General features: G+C 49.1%; 1 protein-coding gene across 1 annotated transcript in view; it reads right to left on the bottom strand.

The window, feature by feature from the left end:
- Positions 1 to 879: 879 nt before the first annotated feature.
- LOC119848223 (ephrin-A2-like) overlaps positions 880 to 17,961 on the bottom strand; it is a 205,989-nt gene continuing 188,907 nt past the window's right edge. The window contains exons 4-5 of the mRNA XM_038383701.2: positions 12,315 to 12,380; positions 880 to 5,191 (exon numbers count right to left, since the gene is read on the bottom strand). Coding sequence (XP_038239629.1) covers positions 5,073 to 5,191; positions 12,315 to 12,380 — 185 coding nt within the window. The 3' untranslated portion in view covers positions 880 to 5,072. The remainder of the gene's footprint in view (positions 5,192 to 12,314; positions 12,381 to 17,961) is intronic.

The raw sequence follows: 17,961 nt of genomic DNA, 5'->3' as shown, positions 1-17,961 counted from the left end.
GGGGAAACTGAGGCACAGAGCCACAAAGCAACTTGCCCGGGAAGCCTAGGGCAGGATTGTCATTTGCACCTACATTTCCTGAGTGTGGACCCACTGCCTTAGCCCCAAGGCCACTCCTCTTCTCACAGCATTGCGCCCATCAGCACGTGAGTTGCAGTCATTTCATTTCCAGCTGATGGCTGCTGTCAGTGTGACCTTCACAAGCGTCTGCCTCACTCCCGCTTCATTGCCTCCCACAATATTACTGGCTCTCGTGGGCTCCTGGTTTCTTTGATCCTTTGGGAATTTGGTTTCTTGGCTCATCCAGTGGCTCTGGCTTTCAAAGGCTAATTAACTAACTGCGCTAGCTAATTGTGACGTGAAGGGATCGACTACAAAATAACAGCACTTTGCACTGCTCAAAGTTACTTCCACCTGGGGATCTCAAAGCCCTTAATGATCAATCATTCCACCCCTTTCCCAGGTAGGGAAATATTATCCCTAAATATCTAAGGAATTTATATGGCCCAATAAAAGCTGAGGACCTTGGGGGGAGGGGGAAACTGAGGCACAGAGCTTTTAAGTAACTTGCTCAAAGTCAGACAGCAAGTCGGGGGTGGGTGGGAGCTTGGACAGTACCCAGGAGTCCAAATGCCTTGCTCAAAAAAGTCGATTACACTCCCCTTCCAAAGCAGGGAATAAAACACAGGAATCCTAACTCCCTGTTCCCAGCTTTGGCCGTTGGAGCGGGGAAAAGAACCCAGGACTCCTGACTCTCACTCACTTACTCTTGGCCCTGAAGATATTGTCTGTCAGCAAGTGAAGCAGAAAACAGGACATGCCAAAGAGGTGTGTGGAGGAAAAGGCAGGAGGCCTCGAAAGCAACGGACTCACATGACATTTATTTTTATTTTATTATAAAAAAATACAGAATCCAAATGAAGTGATTGGGTTTACCATCAGCACAACGTCGAGAACGAAAGCTGCATGTCTAAGAACCAAGCTAGGCTGAGCTGAGACCCACAAGCGAAAAACAGTTCCCGTAAGATGGGTTTATCCCCAAATGTAAACCAAAAACCCTCAGACCAAACCAACTCCCCCCAAAACAAACAAAAAAACCCCAGCCCCCATTTTTAAATTTAGAGCTTCACTTAAATGCTGCTTCCTTGTTTGCTTTTTCTTTATTCTCTCACAGTTGCTGTACTATATATATATATAACATATATACCACAGACCAAAGGCCCGATTTTGCCACCGTTGCACTGCCTGCGATCCCAAGATTATTTATATTATGAGAGCCAAGCGAGATGGGGGCCTTATGATGCTAGATGCCGGACATTCACAATCCCTGCCCCAACGAGTTTACAGTCTAAGCCCCTTGTCCTGAAAGCGGGCTCTGGGTTAGCTGGTCTGTCCAGGATCGAGCCGCAACAGACAAGATAGACAAAGGAAGTATTCTTACCAGCTGGGGGACTGAGGCTGGAATTTTTAAAGGAGGCACTGACTGTCCATGGGAGCTGGGCATGTAAAATCCTTCTGGCTCCTCTGAAAATCCCAGCTGAGTCAGCCAATTATTTAAACACAGGCACGAGTAGTTCCACTGACCTCCAGGACCACTCGTGCTTACGTCGCTTGCTGGATCCAGTCGAAAGGTCCCACCAGATTCTGGTCTAATGGGTGCCAGGCCATCCTCCCTTCCCTCTTTACACCATTGGCTGACTGCTGGGGCAAGGCTACTCTATTTGAGCCAGGGAATACAGGGAAGCAAAGTCTGGCCCCTCTGGACAGGGAGGAGGGTGACGCTTGTATAAATGTGGTGCTTTCGTCTGCCTTTAAGAAACGTTCCCTGGTCTAGATACACTGGGGGGGGGCCGGGAGGGAGGGGAAGCGGAGCTGGAATTGTTGATAGTCAAGATAAGCTTATTGCGAGTTTTTAGCTTCCTAGTCTAAAAAATAAAAACAAAATAAAATTAACATAAAACCTTCCATAAAATTCATTCTCAAAGATACATTAAAAAAACCAACCTGTCACAGTATAATGCCTGCTGGCTATATTTACAGAAGGACCAGAGCTGCTCTGGTTCAGTCCCTGGGGCTCACGGACAGATGCTGTAGAAACAGACGGTTTCCGTGTGCGTTTGAAAAAGACATCCGTAGAAAGACCGTTTTTTGTACTATTATTAGGATTTTGATTTTAAATGTATGATTTATTTCCTGGAATGGAGGAGACGACTCGAGTTCTGCCCTCATGGTGGGGGGAGCCGAGCAGCAATGAAGACACCCGCAGATAGGGCTCCTGCTTTAGAAGGTGATGCAAATCTCACCCCCGGCCCCTTCTCCCCAGCCAAAGACTCTTCCCCCGCTCCAAACCCACCCACTGCATCCCTTCAGAGAGACGGTAGCAATCTGCCAGCACCTCGCTGGACTCCTCTCTAATGGACACTGGTATATGCAAGGAAGAATCAGCCAATCAGCCATTCGCTTTCCCCCACCACTGCCACAACCTCTTCCATGTCCCTTTGCTTGTCCCGCTTTCTTACTTCTTATTTCCTGGAATGTAACTTTCTTTTGTCACCAAAAGCCTCCATTAGGGGTTGGAGCACAGGAGAAGGGGCAAAAATTAGGGAGTGGGGTTTTATTAGGAGATGGGCTTGTGCCAAAACACTAGATGCAGACAGACTGTCCCTGGATGTAAGGACAGGAGAGGCTGAGATCCAGGCTTGGATGGGGATCTGAATTTTGCAAAACGGGCCCCATCTAATCATCTGAATTCCAAAGTGTGGGACCAATCGGCAGCTTTATTTGAAAGCGGAGAAGGAAACAAAGAAAGCCAAGCCAGCAGTTATTCCAAACAAGTAACAGCGCAACGGAGGAACAAGCCATCAGGATGTGCAGGATCGAAGGAGACTTGTAAAGGGAAGGAAGGATGCCCAGGGAAAACTTCATAGAGATCCACCCCCTCAGGTCAGCTCTATTCTCTTTCCTGCTGTCTCAGCCTGATTAGCAGCTCACTTGCATCTGTAATACAGCCGGGAATCACTGAGCTGCGCGTGATAAGGACAAGACAGATGGGTTTGCTCTGCTCCACATGTCTAGAAGCAGTGGCCACAGGAGGGGGAACTGGAATGGCAGGGCTGGTGACGTGGATCCGTGTTGGGATCAGCGGGGTTATGTAGGAAGGGGCACTGCTTTCTCAAAAGGACTTGGGGGAAGCAGGGAGGGGGGAGGGGAAGGTTGCCGTCAGTGCTGGGAGCGAATTAAAACCCAAGTACGGAGTCAGTGATGTGAGAGGAGGAAGGTACTAGGCAAAGATTTGGGGCCAGATCCTCAGCTGGCATAAATGGACGTAAGGCAGTGGAGCGATGCTGATGTCAACCGGTGGAATTTTTAGCTTTGGGAACCCAGGAGGGTGAACTTCACCTGCACACGGCCTAGTTTAGTGGCTCGCGTGGGCCACGGAAGGGCTCTGCCCAAGAGTAAGTTCAACCCAGATGCCCTCCAAAGGATCTCGGCTCCCTCTGCATCCCCTGCCCACTTAATTCCCCTTTGTGCAATGAGGAGGTGGTAACCAGCCAGAGCCCCTTCTAAATTCTAGCCCCACCCCAGACTGGTTACATTCCTGACATTAACCCCCCACCCCCCCGCCTTTCTGCTCAACTTCCAGATACCCCTTTCCCAAACTAGATTTTTGATCCTGCTCTCAAGTGACCTCAGTGGCAACCCCCTTCCCCCCAATTCTCCCACTGCCTTCACTGGGCCCAGTAACCCTTCTGCAGGCGTTGCTCCTTGCTTTTCCAAGGACGTCAATTGCAAGGTCAATTACATTTGGCTGGCTTATGTGTATACCTGCCCATCCCTCCCGCAAGAAAACCGACCCTCCCTCCACCCAAAGAAACAACCCATATATCTATGACAACAGTACAGTCATCCCACAAGGTTCTGACAACCAAGCCAGGTCAGCGCTCCTCCATAAAGCCTTCGATGGCCTGTTTCCATCTTGGCCCCCTGCCTCCAAAACATAGGCCTGAAAGGAGCATTAAGGTATTGGCACCGCTCTGTCCAGGTGGCCCTGAGTCCAGAGGTACGAGCAATGGCAAACAGCTGGGCTAGTTTGGGAAAGACTCCAACGCAGTGTAACGCATCCAATGAAGTGAGCTTTAGCTCACGAAAGCTTAATGCTCAAATAAATTTGTTAGTCTCTAAGGTGCCACAAGTCCTCCTTTTCTTTTTGCGAATACAGACTAACACGGCTGCTACTCTGATACCAGTGTAAGCACTGCCGTTCTCAGCCCGCATGCGGCACATCCCAGAGTCCGGGCACCTTGTTTGTTTGCCAGCCACCAGCTCCCCTGCTTGGAGCCAGGGACTGAATCTGTCTGAGCAACATGGAAAACCCAGGAAGGAAAGCCCAAGCTAGCCCCTGATCCTGCATTCCCTTGATGGCTTGGAAGGGAATGTTGCTCATGGAGATTTCTGAACCACGGATGGGAGAGGGGGTCTCATTTTGTGGCTAAGTCAAGAAGTGCGAGAAAAGCACTAAAAAATAAAATAAAATAAAATAAGGATTCTAATATTTGGTCTAGAAATTTCAAAAGCAAAATCCTACAAGGAGGGTCAAAGTGAGCTGAGCGCCAGCACCATGAAAAGTGGGCCATCCCGGAAGCAGGAAAGCAGCGCCGATCCCCCCACTGCTCTTTTCCACTGGTATTTTGTCATTCCTCGCCCCGGCCCCCAAACCAGAGCGCTGGGGTGCAGGGCAGGGGTGTTATTTTCTACATCGGTAGAAATTTTGCAGCCTTCTTCCAAGCGAATCCACTCCAGGAACAGAAATTCTCCGAGCTGGGAATAAGGCTGGAATAAGAAAAAAATCCTTCTTCATGTCCCCTTCCCAACCCACCTCCCAGCTCAGGAGTTGCAGTTCAAAGGTTATTGTGAAAAAGAAAACTTTTTAAAAACAAAGCAAAAGGCTGGCTCGAGAGGTTTAATTCTCCCCGGAGGCAGAGAGAACGCATCTCTTCTCCTGCGTGTGTCCGTCTCTCTCCTCCTTTCCCTGCCAAACTGCTCCCCTCTTCCTTTGTTTTCTCCTCTTGGGGCTAGGAGGTGAGAATAGTCCAAAACACCGGCACCACGAGGATGAGGTGCGGGACCCTGAGGCTGCAGCAGGAGTTATTGCTGGTGAAAATAGGCTCCGGAGATTCGTACAGGGAGTCATCTGTGAAGGGGGAGGAAAAGAGACATATGTCAGACCACAAAATGCCCACCTGGGAAGCTGTAGGGCCTGACCCTGCAATGTGCTGATCATGGTCAATAGGGGGCGCTTGGCACTGTAAAGAATTGTTTGGTTCTCTCCCAGGATCAGGCCCACCAGGGGTCTGAGCTGTGCTCCTCTTGCATTGGATCGTATCCATGGTGCCTGCAGAGATCTGATCCAACTGCAAGGTTGTCAACCCCATGGGTTCTGAAATCAGGAATCAGCCCCCACCTCCCAAAAAAATCATGAGATTGGCTTACAAATCAAGAAATTTTAAAGTAACAACTATTAGGTTCTTTTTTTATTTGCTTTCTGGGTTTTATTTGCCTCGGTGTGTGTGTGTGTGTGTGTGTGTGTGTGTGTGTGTGTGTGTGTGTGTGTGTGTGTGTGTGTGTGTGTGAGAGAGAGAGAGAGAGAGAGAAGCTTTTTTCGGTAGCCAGCAACGTGAGACGTGAGAACCATACTTTAATAGGGTGTTTAAATGAGTTGAGAGCCTAGCCTAATCATATGACTCCAGGAACTGGAGTCACCAAATATTAGAAGAGTGGCGATAAATGCAACACTGAGATTGCAGAATTGGTGTCTGAGATTGTAAAGCTCTTTGGAGCTGGGACTATGAGCATTTCTAGCTGCCCTTGGAGGAGCCTAGTACGTACTTATGGATGTCGTGAAAGAATAAATCATCCTAATAGGAACATAGGAACTGTGAGACAGGATGAGATTTAAGAGCCATCTAACCTGGTATGTTGTCTCCCACAGTGGCCAATACCAGACAATAAGAGGAAGATGTAGGAACCCAGACATTGGTTAATGATGTGCGATAATCTGCTCCCTACATTAGGTTCCACCTTGATCTCCGATAGTGACTGGCTTAAGCCCTGAAGCCTGATGGTCCCTTCAGAAATTTTTGGTGTCATTAATCAATTTGCATAATCAAAGACATGCTCTTCATCTAGGAAGGTCAGTAGCTAGCTGTGTGCATAACACACTTTAGTTTCTAATCCTTTCTTCTTGGGCTCATCAAAAGGAAACTTCTTCCCAACTGATTTTGTTGTCTTCAAGAGATCCAGACACATGGCGTTCCAGATCATATCCACACCGGGAAACTAAACTCACTTAAAAAAAAGGAGAGAAAATACGACTGCTGCATTTTAGAGCTGCTCACACCTTGATACCACCCCCCCCCCCAACATTTAATTTCAATGGAGCTTCCCTCCTTCACCTGTCACTTTTTCCTGGCTTCTTTTAGTAAGTTATTATTATTCTTTGTTTCATTTGATTTATTATATCCATAGAAATACCAACAAAGGGAACAGGAACATACAACCAGCATGCGGAAAGAGATTAGGCTGTACAGCAAGAATACAGTCAACCTCAAGCATTCAAAAATCAAGAGTGAGGCCTTCAGAAGTCATGAAACTGGCTTAAACCTCTTAAGATTTAAAAAAGAAGAACACACTTTAGGCTCTTTTTTTATTTGCTCTCTTGTGTCGGAAACTTTACAGGTCCCTAATTACGTCTTCTACGAATTACGTCTTCTAATTTTCTTCTACCACCACGGGGGCTGGAATTCTAGCTTTGGGTCTTTTTGTTTGTTTTTAAATGAAAGCCAACATCCTCATATAATCATATGACACCCGGAGTAATTTATCACACTAGCAACTTACCAAACAGGAATTAATTCAGGGAAGTCCCCTGGCCTGTGTTAGACACAGGAGGCCAGATTTTATTATCACAATGATCCCTTCTGGCCTAGGAATTTCTGAATCAGAAAAACCTCAGACATTGTGAGCCTCATGGTAAAATCGTGAGAACTGGTGGTGCTGGAACAAAGGAATGGAAAAGCAATTCCATAGTAAGAGCCCAGCACCAGCAATGAGTCCCAAAAGGGGAAACAATGGGCCCAGATCCGACATCCTTGCTCACTGATTTCAGCTAGGAAAGATCTGTTGAGCTTGAGTAAAGGTGGCAAAATCTGGCCCACAGAAACAGAAAATCAAGGGGATTGCAAACATGTACCTGGCGAATGCTAGTCCAGAAAATAGCTATGGCTCTGCTCTTGGGAACGCTTAAGCAGGTGAGTAACTTTTCTCCCATGAGCAGTTCCCTTTAATTGAAACGCAAGTAAAAATGCCATGAAGCACTGGAGCCTTGTCAGAGGAATGGGAGAGAGCGTCTAGTAAAGAGGGGCTCTGCCTAGCCCTTGGGCACCATCACTGAATGATAATGGTTCCTTCTGCACCTTAGTCCCAGTGTTGGTAGTCATCCTCGCTGCTTAATTCCCCATGCAACCAGGTTCTGCAAAGCCTCTGAGTTGAGGCCTGATCCAAAGCCCACAGAAGCCCTTGGGCATAAGAGTGGCCAGGCTGGGTCAGACCAATGGTCCATCTAGCCCAGTATCCTGTCTTCTGACAGTATTCGGTACCAGGTGCTTCAGAGGGAATGACCAGAACAAGGCAATTATCGAGTGATCCATCTCCTGTTGTCCAGTCCCAGCTTCTGGCAGTCAGAGGTTTAGGGACACCCAGAGCATGGGGCAGCATCCCTGCCCATCGTGGCCAATAGCCATCGATGGACCTGTCCTCCATGAACGTATCTAATTTTTTTTTTAACCCTGTTATACCTTTGGCTTCACGACATCCCCTGGCAACGAGTTCCACAGGGTGACTGCGTTGTGCAAAATACTTCTTTTGTTTATTGAACCCGCTGCCTATTAATTTCACTGGGTGAGCCCTGGTTCTTATGTTGCATGAAGGAATAAACAACAACACTGCCTTCTTCACTTCCTCCACACCAGGCATGATTTTACAGACCTCCATCACATCCCCCCTCAGCTGTCTCTTTTCCAAGCTGAAAAGTCCCAGCCATTTCAATCTCTCCTTGGAAGGGCTTTGAATCGGGCTCTCGGTGCAGCGTGAAGATAGGTGCTAGCGAAGCAGAGACCCTGTCCTATTCTTCTGCAGTCCCGGCGGCAATGCTGGCATGCATAGGAACCCGCAGTTCCAAGACAAACACAGGCCCTTGCAAAGGGAGTTCTGTGCACACTGGCCAGTCGGGAGAGCTAAGCTAAACCACAGCGAGGAACTGCAGCCGCTGAGTTTGGAGGCTGATTGGAGCCAGCAGCTACAGGACAGTGAAAGTGGGGCACTCAGCAAGGCCTGGAGGGAATGATGCGAAATGAAAATACCTGCTGGGCAGGTATGAAAGCTCAGCCCTGGGTGGGCTCTGCCGCTGCCTTTATGGGCTAATGTTCTCAAGGTGCGCGGTGCAGGATGTGTTTGTTCTGCTTCATTAAAACCAGGCTGACAGACCTATGGGAATATCTGCCTGCCTGCACAGTGAACCTTGCAGAATGAAGTCCCCGACAGCCCCATGGAGTTCAATACTAAAGATGTTGTTCAAAAGCGGGCTGGGACCCAGAAGTGTCCAACTGGGTCTTGGGTTCTGGACTGTCAGTCTGGTGATCTGAGGACTTGAGAAAAAGCCACAAACCGGACCGCCGTCAACCTCTCAAAACGTATGAGGTAACTGCTCAAGACACGAGGTGATTGTCCTGTACTGGTGAAGCCTCAGCTGCAGTCCTGTGTTCAGCTCTAGGCGCCGTGCTTTGGGAAAGATGTGAGTAAACTGGAGAGTTCAGAGGAGAGCAACAGAAATGATCAGAGGTTTAGAAAACCTGAGCTGTGAGGAAAGGTTGAAAGAATTGGGCAGGTTTAGTCTGGAGAAGAGAAGGCTGAGGGGTGACCTGGTAACAGTCTTCAAATATGTAATAGGTTGTTATAAAGAGGAGGATCTGTTGTTCTCCAGATTCACTGAAGTTAGGATAAGAAGGAATCAGCTTAATGTGCAACAAGGGAGTTTTACGTCGGATATTAGGAAAAACTTTCAAACTGTAAGGAAAGTGAAGCACTGGAACAGATTACCTAAGGAGGTTACGGAATCCCTGTCCTTGGAGGATTTAAAACCAGATTAGACAGACCTTTGTCAGGGATGGTCTAGGGTTATTTAATCCTGCCTCTCGGTTGGACTAGATGACCTCTTGAGGCCCCTCCCAGCCCTACATTTCTATGATTTCCATTATCTCTCTTCCTGCGTCTGTCTGTATTTCACATGCAGTATGATGCATCTGTCTTTCCCACATGTTTTATTGTAATATAAACAACAGCTGGAATAACAGGTAATCCGGAGGCAAATTCTTTGAATCCCGGGGCACGCTCTTATCTGCTCTTGTTCCCAGCCTCCGTGCAGTGTGGGAGAGAGGGCCGGGAGCTCCCCGCACTGACCCTGGGGGTAGGGGTAGGGTTACTGCTCTGTAAATGGGATTAGAAGGCATTTCATCCCGATTCTCTCCTAAACCTCTCCCTGACAGCAGGGTATGCCAAATATGCGGGTGGTATTGTGCAAAATGGATTAGATCTGACCGCTGTTGCCAACTTATAAGAAGCCTGGGAGACTGACGCCCTGTAATTCTGGCCAGAGCTGGAGTTGGACCGACGTTTGGGAGGTCAAAGGGCAATTGCTTAATAACAATCCAATAATCCAGCATCCAAAACCCTAATCGGGCAGCAAAGCAAAGTGCATTAAAGGGAATAAGTTACATTATGACTAAAGCTGTTAACATGTTCCCTGGGCTCTACTCTCTTATGTTTATTACTGGATTAAGGATCTCACAGACCTGAAGGCAGGAAAAGCAGAGCTTTCCCCAGCCGTTGGTGCAATTTTCTCTTGCTCCTGGCTGTCTTATTTCCTTCCCCGTCTTGTGTCTCTTCTTTTCCTCTGCTCTTCTTCCTTTGCTGCTACTCTTTTGCAGGGTTTTACGCACTTGTGCCATTATTGTTTGGGTTACAGTAGCACCTTGAGGTTCCACGCAAGAGCAGGGTCCCCACGTGCTAAATGCTGCACAGACACCTAGTTATGGGTTCTTCCTCCATGAGTCTGCAGTCTAAGTAACTCAAGTCGGCATGAAGCGGGGTGCTGTCCTGCAAGCACTGAGTACTCCCCTTGCCCTGCGAACTCCCACTTAGTGGGGAGCCTTCAGCCAGGTGAAGTTTTGGGCTGCCCAGCATGTGGCCTGCTGAGCCCCCATAACGCCACCTGAAATCAACGGGAGAGGGAACGTTCAGGAGCTCAGCACCTCTTCAAAAATCAGGCCCGTGCCCTGTCTCAAGTCGGACTCCCAGAGAACAGAAGCATTCAAAGACTTTGTGGCTGCTTTTGAAAATATAGGAGCTCAGAATCCACCTGCTGGGATCAGGACCCCGTGGCACAAACTGGCAGTTCAGATCCTCATTTGATCTCGCTTAACAATAACTAAAGGGTTGACTTCGGGCCTGATCCAAAGCCCACTGAAGTCAATGGGAGTCTCTGACTAAGTACCGGTCCAACGCCTAGCATGGTGTGGTCCCCGATCTCAGCTGGGGCTGCCTGGTGGTAGCGTAAGAAAATACTAACAATATCGATCGAGATTTTTTTCATTCTACAAAGGTCAACCAAAAACGAGAACGTGTTTTTAGGTGGCTTCACTATTTTGGGTTTTATTTTAAAGCTGCTCGAATGACAAAGAGAAACGATGTCCTTTTCACCAGGGCAGCCGGTCCCTCACTTCCCCAGCGAGAGCTGCTGCCATGCACTAATTACACGTTAACAGGAGAAGAAAATTATTAATTTGTTTTTTGAAACGCCTGAGTTATTTGATTCTGAAAAGTCACCACTGTGCCGAGATTATTGTTTTTTCCCCCTCATTTGGAACTCAGCGGCAAACGTCCATTTTGCAGGTTATGTGCCTGGCATGAATCGAGGTACCACGCAGCCTCCTGCAGGCTTTGGCGGGGCTGGTGTGCTGGGAATTCAGGTGCCATTCAGCTGGTAGAGGAGCTCCCGTGGAGCGTTCTTCCTACACAAAAATCCTGGCAAAAGGTTGACATCAGTGCGCCTTCAAAGCTGTGAAGCCAGGGTTTTAACCTACTGCATCCGAGTGACCCGTGGGCACAAGGTCGATATATGGGGATGGCTTTATTCTCGCCACCACCTTCAAATGTTTTTAAGGCTGCCCTGAGGACCTGTGGGGATTTTTTTACATTGCAAATGAAACCAGGAAGAGCAAATGAACCCATCGCACCTACACGGTGCCAAGCTCCTTGGCTGGTGTCAACCAGTGTAACATCACTGAAATCAGCACTGATTTACATCAGAGGAGGATCTGACCCAGGAAGGCAGGATCAGGAGCTTTCCCCGTGCATCAGAATGACGGGGAGGTTTATCAGACCCTTCTCAGGATCCTCTGAAGTATTTCCTGAGTGTGTTTCTGTGCTGGTACAAGGGCCCAGATCAACATCTCCACACTGCAGGGAAGAGACAGGGCTCCAGTGAAATGAACATGACAGGGATTCTTTTCTCGAGGGTGCTGGACAGACCCACCATGCGGTCCCCTCTACCTCTCTAGCTCCCACCTGGGCTGCCCAATGTTACCACACAGGGGGTCGCCCAAGTCCTGGCATGGATCATGCACCCCTCCAAGGAACAGCCCCCTACAGTATTCAAAGAGCATGGGCAGAACAAAAGAGTTTACAAAGCAGGGACTGGAGGAGCCAACGATGAATTGGGGTGAAGTGGGGCAGAGCCATAACGTTTGGGGCTGGGTCAGAACTTGCACAAAGTTTAGGGCTGTTTAGATCCGAGCGTTTGGCTCAGTTCCGTCTCTAGCATGGGGTTTTGCCAAATCTTTTTTCCCTTCGTTTAAGCCATTGTACTTGAAGGGAAATTTAATTAGTAAAATTCCCACCCCCCCCCCAGCGCTCCACGCTGGGCAAACTCAAAAGATCACTGACTGGCAGATTCCCACCCTGCTCCTAGCCTGGTCGGGGAAATACCATGAATAAACTTGCAGCTGCTCAGAGCTTGCATTTCGCCCTAGCCACATGGAAGGGGAAACTCGGCAGACTCCGTGCCCGGTTCTATGTCGAGAACCTGCAGGTTCTAAGCTCTGGGTTCTAAGCTCTGTACGACGAGTTCTCCCCTCCTGCATACACAGCTTCCCAGCTCCCATCGCCCACATGGGAGCAGGCAACACACTTGAGCTACTTACTCGTTGGTCGAACATAAACCTTCAGCTTTAAGCAGGGCCTGTCCACCATGTTAGGGGGAGGAGCAGCTGGAAGAAACACAAAGGATAGAGAGAGAAAACACAGTGGTGTTAGAAGAGGAGCGTCACATCCCGTCCCGTTTGCGTTAACAAAGACCAGCACAGTGCTACCTATTAAACCAGCAGCATCTCTCAGTGCAGCTCCCCCGGCTTGCGGCGGACTGAACATAACCCAGTTTATTGACGACAATATAGGCACTAACTCCCTTAGGCACTTTTGCAACTCCCAACCATCATTCCCAGAGGCACAACTCAGGATCAGGGCCATGTTGAACTGGGTGTGTGCCTAACACATATAAAGACAGGGCCTCTGCTCCAAAGATCTTTACATCCTAAGCAGACGAGCAACAAATGAGGGCTGTGGGTGGAGGAGGGAGATGGTCAGGCAGGTGCGATTTTTATAGACATACATGTCATTGCAATTTTTAAACGACTGAGGGCTAGCACCCCCCACCTGCCCCTCCAGCAGTGTTAATTGGCGGATTTCTTATAGGCATCGCACCAGAGCTGGGAGTGGGAGAGATATTTGCAGAGGGCAGTAGCCTAAAGGATCATTGATCTATTTCTAACCCCTCCTGAATTGGCCTATAATTAGCAGTTCCAGCTAAGTACACAGATTTTCCTTCTATGGCACCTGCTGAGCTGTTGCTATTGCTTTGTACCACAGCTGGGAGGTGGGGAATCCATACTCTCCCGGGGCCTCTCAGCGGACCCTTTTCTGTTCAATATTTAGCAATCAGGTCGCTACGCCCATATTCAAGCAGGACAGCAATGTTCTCCATGTCTCCGGTGCTGCTAGCATTTTGTGCAGCTGGAGTCCCCAGGACAGAGCTTCCGTGCCAGCAGTGGGGGAAAAGTGGGGGCCGCACAAGGCTCGGGTGAGCAGCTCAGGCCAGCCCCACACACAGGGGGGTGGGGGGCCCCTCAGGTTAGCTCCACATGGTGTCCCATTTTCCCTTTTGGGAAATATGGTCACCCAAGCATGGCCCCATTAACACGGTTCATCCCAGACCTTGAAAAGACCGGGGCTGCGGTCTCTGAATGCCAGCTATCCACCCTTTCCCAGCCCTGGCCTCTCTGCTGCGGGTGCCCTGTGCTTCTTTGGGTGGCAGTTTTTGCGAGGGGGACAGCTGGGAAATGGGCTGAGACACCCATCAGACATGGGGTCTTGGCAACTGGGATTCAGGAGGCTTGGACCTGCCACCAATTTTGGGCAAATCACTCAATCTCCCTAAATTTCTCATTTGGCAAGTGGGGGTGAGAGTCTTTCCTTTCCCCAACCCCTTCTTGGTTTGGACTGCAATGTCTCCTGGGAGGCGCTGTCTCTCATTGTGTGTCTCTGCAGCACTTAGCACGACAAGGCCATGATCACAGCTGGGATCTCTAGGGCTAGGATGTTTTTCAAATATCCGGCAGTTTACAGACTATCCAGGGACGTTGCTCACGATCTGAGGTTCTCAGCCCTATACAAAACAGGGTGCAACTTTCCTTTAAAACTGCCACTTGCAAAGCGACTGCAAGGGTGTGTAAGAAATGCCTTTTCTGTGGCTTTTTACTGAGTGGAGAAGGACATCTGGGTTCTCCTATTTCCTTTCTCCCAGCAAAGGAACTTGCCCTCAGAAGGCAATGAATTAAAAACTGATGATGAAGTCAAATACTTTATTTGTTCTACCCAATGCCTAATCAGCCAGTGGAACTCATTGCCACATGATATTATGGAGGCTTAGTGGGATTCCAAGGGGGATTTGACATTTATACGAATAATAAAAACATCCACAATTATATTGCATAGCCTGAACATGTAAAATGGGACAAACCCTCATGCTCAGAGGATGGATCAACAACTGACTCACTAGGGCAGCTTGTCCCATTATGGGATTTCTTGCACCTTGCTCTGGTACTACTGGACATAGGTCAGAGGGCTCAGACAGACTGACCGCTGGTGTGTTCTGGTATGTTAGTCCCTGCGTCCCTGACATGCCTTTTGTGCATGCAGCAGTGAAATCTTTTGGTGAGTTTAATTTTTGACTTGATCTTTTTTGGTTTGGTGTCATCACAGCAGCTGTCGCGTCTGCAGCTCCAGAGAGGTTCCAGGCAGTAGAAAGTAAAACTTCACGGAAGTGCAGTCCGGTTTCCCTTGTGCTTTCCTGGCTCTAACCTATTTGGCTCTCAAGTCGCTGAGATAATGGGGCTTCCTACCGAGCTTCCATATGGGTTGGAATCCAGGGCTATAAAAGGGGAGACAAGCTAGTCTGGGAGAGAGAATGCACACCCAGCCATCTCTGCTTGACCTCCAGCTGTTCCCAGCTCCCTTTAAGGAGCTTAAAAGTTTGAAGGCATCAATTGCATTATTGAAGTGATCCCCGCCACTTAAACCACCTCTTTGATCAACACTTAACTGGTGTCAAAAGTTGCCCGACCCCGGGCTGTGCCTTTCTGCCGCACTGTCCCTGGATACATGTTCTAACTGCAAAAAAATGTCTGCCAAGCCAGATTTCATGCTTGTTACAGACTCCTTCAATCCAAAGGAAGGGAAGGGGGGCGGGAGGGTTGTGTATGAAACCCCTGCTGCGGGAGAACTACAGGCACAGTGGATATAGGGGGCACCTCAAAGCCACGTTGAAGTTTGTCTGAGTGGCTATTGAAGGGGAACAGTTTGCAATTAAAAAGGTGCAATGTGAAAAGCATGGGGGTGGGGGGAGAAGAGATTAGGTTGGGGAGGGGGCTAAGCCAGAGTGACGGGTAGAGGGAATGTGTTGGGGAAGAGGGGCAGAATCGGACACGGTAAGGGGGGTTTTTAACTCGCTCTGAAACTGATCCTCTCTGACAGCCCTGACCCCAAGCTGTGCTGATGAGAAAAGCCTGCTGTTCCCCCCCTCTCGGGGTCATCTCAAATAAATGTTAAAGCAGCTTGAACCATTGATTGTGAGCATGTTCACCAGGGGGGCAGGGCCCTTGAGTGCGGACATTCCTCCCACCAGCACCAGGGCTGTCCCATTTGCACCTCGCCTACACCCTACATACTATGCCAGCAAAACCAAGCAGTGCTTTTTCCATGGGAGAGGGAGACTCCCCCAGGAAGGGTATTGTGCTCCATTAGGAATTGAACCCCTCTGTTTCCCAGGTCCAGCCACAAGTAGGAAGGGAACTGTTTGCATAACACAGCCAGAGACATGAGCCTTGTAATCTATTCCTCCAATCATTTTCACTGCTCTTCTCTGAGCACTCTGTCAATATCTTTCTGGAGCCCAGAAACTTAAGAGCGGCCACACTAGGTCAGACCAAAGGTCCATCTAGCTCAGTGTCCTGACTTCCGACAGTGGCCAATGCCAGGTGCCCCAGAGGGAATGAACAGAACAGGGAATCATCAAGTGATCCATCCCCTGTCGCCCATTCCCAGCTTCTGGCAAACAGAGGCTAGGGACATCATCCCTGCTACCTATCCACTATGAACTTAACTAGTTCTTTTTTGAGCCTGTTAGTATCTTGGCCTTCACAACATCCTCTGGCAAGGAGTTCCACAGGTTGACTGTGCATTGTGTGAAGAAAACAAACACTGTCCCAAGCAGGATCGCATTAATACCATGGGACTAACTGAAGATGTTTTTATGTATGTCTCTATCTACATTCACCACAGCATCTAAACACTTCTTAAACATTGATCAGTTCATCCCTGAGAGGGAGAGAAGTGCTATTATCCCCATTTGACCGCTGGGGAACAGAGACAAAAGCGACTTGCCCAAGGTCATGCTGGGAGTCTGTGGCCCAGCTAGGATGCTGTCTTGCATCCCAGTCCAGTGTCTTAACCACAAAACCAGCCTTGGATTCTTTTGTAGCCATATCCCACTGCGACCTCCTGGCTAACCTGCTCTCGGTTCTCCTCTTCACTGCTTCCCCAGTTCTGCTCTGCCTTCAGCTCCATGTGTCAGGAATTCATTTTTCTCTGATGCATTTTCCCAAGCTACATCTCATTTGGTCATTGCCTGGCCATATTCCTAATCTCTCAGTGTCCCTTTGCACTTCATTGTTTCTCTGTCCTCATCAGCACTTCATGGATTCAGAGATTCCAAGGCCAGAAAGGACAACTGTGATCACGTAGTCTGACCTCCTGTATAACACAGGCCATGGGACTTCCCTGAATTAATTCCTCTGAATTAGAGCAGAGCTTTTTTGGGGGGGGGGGAGGGGAACCTAATCTTGATTTTAAAATGGCCAGTGATGGAGAATCCACCCCAGCACTTGGTACTTTGTTCCAATGGTTAATTACTCCCACTGTTAAGAGATTTGCAACGTATTTCCAGTCTGAATCCATCTAACTTCTATTTCCAGCAAGTGGATCTTAGATCATTGTCTGCTAGACTGACGAGCCCCCTCTATTATCACTTAGCTTCCCCCCATGAAGGTACCAATCAACTGTGATTAAGTCACCCCTTAACCTTCTCTTTGTTAAGCTAAACAGATTGAGACAAGGCAGGTTTTCTAACCCACTGATCATTCTCCTGGCTCTTCTCTGAGCCCTCTCCAATGTACCACCCCCTTCTGGAAGTGTGGGACCAGAATTGGATACAGAAGTTGCTTCAGGGTCAAACTCCTCCCAATTTACTGCCACCCCTGGCAGCATTAGTCACTCCCTCTCTGAGATCAGGAATGAAGAGGCACGAAAGGATCAGCCCTGAAGGGGCAGGCGGATTTTGTGGGAAGGACACCTGTGATAGGGAATGAGGCTCATGCAACTGACTTCACACAGGGCATTGAATGGCCCCATCCAATGGGAACAACCTGCAGTTACTGCCAACTTGGGCAGGATGTAAACAAGTGGCCTCCAGCTGAACGGTCTCTCCATGCCTTCCCCCTCCCCAAACTCCCCGGAGCAGCAGCCTCCCCTCCCCTTTAGAAACTGGCTCCCATCCAGCTAAACCTGGATTCCTTTTCTCTGGACCTTGGGAAAAGGAAGCAGAGAAACTCTAGGATCTGTATGAATGGCCAGAGCACAGAATGACATGCCACACAGGCCTGAAAGCAGCAGTGTCTTAAACACAGACCTGGGATCCAGGGACCCCTGGATTCTAACCCTACCTCTGTCTCCGGCTTCCAATCTGCGGCTGAGTCGCTCCCCAAGCTCCCCGCTGCTGTGAGGGCTCCTTGGCTAGCCCTGTACACATGAGGAGCAATATTACGCCAGCACCACCCCCAGGTCTACGATCCCAACCTGGAGAGGGTAGGAGGCAGCTGACTCTGTGATGCATTTTCAGCCCCTAACAAATGCCATTTCTCCCTCTCCATGCTATACCCACAGGCTCTCCCTGCGAGCCGCGCTGCCAAGCCACCGCGGCCTCCTCAAGAGCTCAGTTAACCATGTGCTTGTGTGCTTTCAGTGCCCCGTGGGGACGCAGAAATGCCTTGAGCCCTTCCCCGGTCGCCGCCTCCATGCCAGGGGAGGGAGCTGGCATCAAGACAGGCAGGAAATGACCAATGTTTCTCCATTGTGTGGGCTCGACAAAGCCGGGAGCCAGTGCTGCGTGTTTCACGCCGAGGGGAGAGGAACAAGCGGCTGCCAGGAACAAAATAATCAGAGCCCACAGAAAAAGGT

Source organism: Dermochelys coriacea, chromosome 25 (assembly GCF_009764565.3).
Source record: "Dermochelys coriacea isolate rDerCor1 chromosome 25, rDerCor1.pri.v4, whole genome shotgun sequence".
Taxonomy (NCBI): domain Eukaryota; kingdom Metazoa; phylum Chordata; order Testudines; family Dermochelyidae; genus Dermochelys; species Dermochelys coriacea.
This window is presented reverse-complemented; position numbering and strand designations above follow the sequence as displayed.